This window comes from Alligator mississippiensis, chromosome 2 (assembly GCF_030867095.1).
Source record: "Alligator mississippiensis isolate rAllMis1 chromosome 2, rAllMis1, whole genome shotgun sequence".
NCBI classification, from domain to species: Eukaryota; Metazoa; Chordata; order Crocodylia; family Alligatoridae; genus Alligator; species Alligator mississippiensis.
This window is the reverse complement of record NC_081825.1, coordinates 88036623-88043130: the sequence shown is the minus strand read 5'-3', so window position 1 is coordinate 88043130 and position 6508 is coordinate 88036623. Positions and strand designations below refer to the sequence as shown.

At 39.4% G+C, this 6508-nt stretch overlaps 1 protein-coding gene across 1 annotated transcript in view; it reads right to left on the bottom strand.

Annotated features, from left to right (window-relative positions):
- Positions 1-288: 288 nt before the first annotated feature.
- NAF1 (nuclear assembly factor 1 ribonucleoprotein) overlaps positions 289-6508 on the bottom strand; it is a 52927-nt gene continuing 46707 nt past the window's right edge. Inside the window, exons 7-8 of the mRNA XM_014611577.3 lie at positions 5393-5498; positions 289-1159 (exon numbers count right to left, since the gene is read on the bottom strand). Coding sequence (XP_014467063.1) covers positions 651-1159; positions 5393-5498 — 615 coding nt within the window. The 3' untranslated portion in view covers positions 289-650. The remainder of the gene's footprint in view (positions 1160-5392; positions 5499-6508) is intronic.

The following is a 6508-nucleotide window of genomic DNA, read 5'->3' as shown; positions in this document are numbered from 1 at the left end:
AAAATTTACAGTTACTTTAGAACCAAAGTATGAAATGTGAAACATGCTGTTATTGGTGTTAAATGAGAATCAAGTTCAGAAAACAAAAGAAAATGTTTTCTTTTAACAGAGCACTATAACTTTTTCTTTTTTAAATATATTTCTGGACCAGTTATACCAATCTTGCTAACTATGGCACAGTGTCCTCATTTTCAATCAAAACAAAATATTTTCCCCTCTGAGACTGATAGGGTTTTTTTTAAATTCTAGTTCAAGCTACTTACTATAAAAGAGATCTTGACTACATGCTGGTTTACAAAAATAACATTTATTAATTTTCAATCCTTCAAATTGCCTGGCTTTATTAAAAAAACAATTATTCAATACATACACAATATTTCACTTTTTTCTTTTGAGTATGACAATAGAAGACCGCAAGGTTTGTACTGCTCAAGAGCCCAACAAAAGGTTGTTGCTTTTTAGAATTAGAACTTTAGATCTGTTCTATTCTTGTACAGAAGTTTAGATTTTTGAAAGTAAATCAAAAACAGCAAATAAAGCATAACATTTTGGAATGGGTGGCCATATCTCACCCCTCCCCTCTCCCCCTCAATTACCTACAGCTTTTGTATATTTAGATGCAAAACAGTCAGAATGACAAACGTAGAAGGTTAAGAATTTGGAGGGGCAGAGGGTGGTGGTGGTGGTGGTGGTGGGGGTGGCGGTGGTGGTGGCGGCAGCAGAAATGGGTAAGGAAGACCATACACATTAAAATTCATTGGCATTCCCGTCCAGACCATATCAGTAGTCCCAGGTGGGGGTGGAGGTGGAAAGGGACAAATTCCATTGTGAACAGGTCCAAACACTGGTGGAGGAGGAGGGGTAGGAGTAGGGGTAGGAGTACTAAGAGGAGGAGGAGGCGGAAGAAGAAAGGGATAGTGCTGAATCATGTCTTGTGCAGTTGCCTGGGGACACACGGCAGATTTTTGATGTATCCTGTGATCTGGAGAATACAGCTGTGGGGGTTTCACTTGTGGAGGTCTCAGTTGTGGTCTCAAGAAGTGTGGAGGATGAAACAAACGAGGACCTCTCCCTCGTGAGAATTCTCTGCCACAATATAATCTTGAATAACTTGAGGTAGACTGCTCCACAGGAGGATACTGGACTCCATTTTTCTCACCTTAAAAATAGCCAGAAGATAACCTTATTTCCAACACAGCTTAGTCTTTAAAATCTTCCCAAAACAGGTCCCCCCTGCCCCTCTCCTGAACACACACACACACACACACACACACTCTTACATTTAAAAAAGTTTGAAATGTAGGGATACAATATGCTTGATATGTTTATGAATTGATGTATTCCAAATTTTTTTTAAAAAGAAGAAATTAAGAAATAGCCTGAAATGTAATCACATTGTTTGTTCGATGTTAAACTTATTTTGGTAAATTAAGAAGCCAAGAGCTTTTATGCTCAGTATGAGACTCTTGAGTTTAATGATGAAAAATTTAAAACTTCTGATCCCAGGAGAAGTCAATGGTGTTACTATATTTACTTTAAAATGACCGCTTCCAAGTAAGCACCAGTGAAGTTTTGAGATCATAGTTTTGTTACAAAAAAAAAAAAAAAAAAAAAAAAAATCAATAAAAATAAAGAGAAAAGTACTGAGGTTTTAAAGATGTACGTCTTGACTCATCATAGATGATCAGTTGAGCTTTAAATTATAAGAAACCAAAGTTAATTTATTCTACTGAAAATGACACGGGATGTCTGGACAATCAAGCTCAAAAATCTCAAAATTAAACTTCCAGGCAATCTGTTTTTTGCAGCACCTACTGTTTAGTAATGAACACATATGCAAGCCTTGTATGAACTGCACTGCCACTTTGTACCCTACAATTCAGTGCAAAAAATATTTTGCATCATGCTAAATTCTTAAATGAATCATACTGGGGGTAAACAAAAATACATAACAGTGACATGGAGATGGAACCTGTAAAAGCCAGAAGACTCCTATGGTCCTGGCACAGCTTATTGCAAATTAACTATATTTAAGCTGTATGAGCTGGAAATTTACCTAACATGGAAGCAGAAAGGTTTTTTGGCAGGCTTTCAGCTTTGAAATCCCTTTAGAAGGGAACCTATAATATCCTATGGGGAAAATCTGCCACCCCCAGATGTCTGGTGCACAGCCCTGGTCCTGGGCTGCCTGCCCATCACCCTTTAAAAACTTCCAAGAACACAAACAGCCTGAGAAGCTGCTTTCTAGTCCACTGCTCACACACTGGGCCCCGCAAAGGGACTTCTGATGACCCACGGACTAGGAAGTAGGGCTGTGCAAAACGGAAGCATTCCATTTTGACCAGCTTTTCGACAGAACAGTGTTTTGTTTCAACTTTTGTTTCGAGTCAAAATGGCTGTTCCGTTTCATTCTGTTGAAATGTTTTGCTGTTTTGATCCCGTTTTGTTTTGCCCATAGGATATAATGGGAAAGGTTGAAACAGGCTATAAAGTTGCCATTTCTGGCCAGATTTGGATGAAACTTGCAGGAATGGTAGCCCCTTCTGAGGGCATGACACATGCCAAGTTTCAAGAAGTTGGTTGGAGCTGGAGTACCATGTCCAGTTCTGGGCTCTGCACCTCAACAAAGATGTGATAATCTTGAGAGAGTCCAGAGAAGGGCCACTCGTATGATCAGAGACTTGCACGGCAAGCCATACAAGGAAAGGCTGAGTGACCCGGGACTCTTCAGCCTGAAAAAGAGAAGGCTGAGAGGGGACTGGGTAGCAGCTTGCCACCACATACGAAGCGTACATCTAGGGCTTGGTGAACAACTGTTCACCATGGCACCCTTGGGGAACACTAGGAGTAATGGTCACTGTCTGGACACGCTAGTTGCGAAGTAGTTTTTCCTAATGCTGAGCCTGAAACGAACTTCCAGGAGTTTGTGACCATTACTTCTAGTGTTCCCCAAGGGGCTAGCAGGCCTGTAGCTTTCACCCTGCTGCACCTTAACACAAACAGTGTCACCCATGTCACGAGTTTTGCTTGTCCGCAGCTTGAGGTGCAGTTTCCCCAAACCCCTGCACCTACCTCCTTGAAACATGGCAGGCTTTGTGGCCTCAGCAGAGGCTAGCATGCCTGTAGTTTTGACCCCACTGTGGCTTAACATATACACGTTACCTAAGTTCTGCTTTCAGGATGCTGGGGTGCAGTTTCTCCAAACCCCCTGCACCTATCTCCTTGAAACGTGGCAGGATTTGTGGCCTCAGCAGGGGCTAGCATTCCTGTAGTTTTAACCCTGCTGTGGCTTAACATATACACAACACAAGTTTGGCTCTCAAGACTGGGGTGCAGTTTCTCCAAACCCCCTGCACCCATCTTCTTGAAACTTGGCACACTTTATGCCCTCAGAAGGGGCTACCATTTCTTCAAGTTTTATCCAAATCTGGCCAGAAAGGACAAAGTTATAGGCTGCTTCAATCTTCCCCATTATAGCTTATGGGCGAAACGTTGAAAGGGCGAAATGTTTCATAGATTTCATAGAAATTAGGGTTGGAAGGGACCTCGGAAGATAACAACTTGCCTTGTTTTGTTTCAAGGTTGTTTTGACCTCAAAACAGGTCGAAACAGTGTTGAAACAAAACTGGTGGTGAAATTTTGCACAGCCCTACTGGGAAGCACCCATTTTCCAACCTGGGTGCACCTGGTGACAGCACAGCAGAACTATCCTCATTCCCTCTGGATGGCAGCACAAACAGGGCAATTTGCAAGCTGCCCTGTCCTCAAGCTACTCCAAGGAGCAACAGGAAAAAGGTCAGCCTGCAAGCTGCTTGCAGCTGTTTGGACAGAGGCAAGGGTGAGGGAGCACCCTGCAATGGGAGGCAGGAGCTGATTAAGGAGCAAAGACCCCCCCACCCCACCATCACTTGCAGGCAACCCCTTCATCCTTGCTATCCAACTGAGGCTATCCCCAGGTGTTCTGCATGCCTGAAACTCTGCTGCCCATGCCATTCTGACAGACCCCCTGTACCACCCTCAGCGGATTGGGATTGTGGGACTGTGGAGGGGGCAGCCCCCGGTTTAGAAGAGGCAACCCTTCCCCAGTCCCACTGATTAGCCAATTGGTGGGTACCAGGAAAGGAGCAGGGTCACTCACAGCTTGCTCCTGGATGAGCTATCAGAGGCCCATGGGATACAGCTACCTCTGCTTCCCTGATAAAATGGAAACCTGTTTAAACCAAAACCTTTTTCTGGTCCAATGTGATCCCATCCTAGACAGATTTCACTATATTTTCCATATAATCACCCAGTCATTTTCAATTTTTAATAAAATACTTACCCAAAATACTCGCATTTGCTTGCCAGTGATTCGTTATTGTAATTTAATGAGAGAGTATGTATGTATAGCTTTGTCTCAAAAATGATCAAAAACTTTCAAATTCGAGGCAAGTACCATACCGGTATATTAAGGACAAATGTAACCAATATTTTTGACAGTTACAGTTAGAAGGTTTGTAGAATCTCTATGATCAAAATTAATAATCCAATACAGAGGTGTGTTTGTCAGTTATTCCAGAATCCTAATCAATTCAGTTTCTATGATGATTTATAAAATACAAGAAAAGCAGATACTTTTCCTGGAATAATCAATATATTTGTCGGATTTATAAACAAATCTACATGGACTAGAATAGAAAAAAAAACCAAACACACTACACAAAAAACACTGTAATGTTCTGTAGGTTTACTTGCCAAATATAATTTAAAAACCTATCAGTCCTGCATTGAAACATCAAAGTCGAAGAAAGTGTGTTCCATTCATGGAAACTTTGGTCAGGTTCTCCCTCTGTTCTCAATGACTCTGCATTGAGCCAGCTCTGGCCAAGGTGGCCATCATGGGATTCTAGGACGAACATGCAGATTTTGACGTGTGTTGTCTAAGCTAAGCTATTAACAATCCTCTTTTTAAAGAGAGACAGCTGCCTTCATCATTCAGTCAGCTACAGAACAAATAAATGAACTACATTCCAAAGAAGGCCACTAGACCAAGGGAAGTATTGGATAATAGGTAAATGGATGATTTAGAACATATAGCTTACTCACTGCTGGCACTGAAGTTAACCAGTTACAGAGATAAATGATCATTTAGCAAAATAATTAAAGCTCCCCATAAAACTAATTAGTGTATTTATTTTTAATTACAGATAAGCAACCTTCCCTTTCTCAATTAATTAATCCAAGATTAAGAAAAGTACCCTCATGCATTTCTAATTATCATTTTAAAAAGTACTGATGAAATGTACAAAGACTCAAATGTTGTATTAAGATAGATTTAACAAGTTATTACCATTATACAATTCATATTTAGTTTTGGGAACTGATGTTAATTTTTCCTATAACAGTTACTCACTTGATTCATTCGTATCAGATCTGGACTTCTTCCTTCCTTGATTCTGAGGTTTCTTTTTCTTCTGTTTTGCATTTCTCTCTTTTTCATCATCACTGAAATCTAAGGCCTAACAAGTGAACAAACAGATTGTACTCATCAAAAACTTGTTTTATGTTCAAGCATCAGCCTTTTAAGATACTTTAGAGGTCCTGCAGGTAAGTGTATGTTCAAGTGATTAAATAATGCATCATTATGCACATGTGCAATGGAATCAAATAAGGATTACATGGGCATTTTAGTTTAGCATTTACTAGTTTGAGTGCTTGACTCACAACCTTTGTACTCTTACTTTAAATTATGATTCACTTGAATGTTGCTTAAAATATATTTTTTTGCACATTAAAAATTAATGAATTGAATGCAAAAAAGATCACCTAGGTAAAACCAGTCTCTCTAAAGACCAGAATTAGCCTGAATTAGCCTTCCAGAAATTGCAATTTGGCCAATGCATTCCAAAAATCCTTTCATCATGAGAGAGGAAGCAATATTAATTTCTCTCTCTCCGTTGCATCTAACACATTGAACCAAATTAAACATATGCACCATATTATATACACAAGGAAAAAGTAATACTCCTCACATTTTTCAACTGATTAGTGGCAAAAAGAGAAAAAGTGAGTGATATGCATTTTGTATATCCAGCTTTGAAAAGTAATAAAAAAGAAAAGTTAAGGAACAATAAGCAACACAAAAAAGAAAGAAGATACCACTGCATTTAATCTGATGCCTCTTGCTTAACTCATTATGCACAACAGATAAATACATTCTGTAAAAAGTTTAACACTGGCAGCTCTGGTTTTAAGGAGTACTATCCATCACTGAAGGCTGAGTAATAGGAAGAATCCCTCTCTTAAAAAATATATAACATTCATTTTTTAAGAATATTTTCCATTTCTACAGTGTACTAAATACTACAGCATCAGTTTTACTCCAATTAACTTTGGATCTGCTACATTTTGAATTCTGGCTAACAACATTAATTTACATCAATATTAATGAGAAGAAAGTCAAAGTCTTGTAGTATAATGAGTCCTTGGAGAATTGATTCAATGTCTCAAACTCCAAAAAGAACAACAA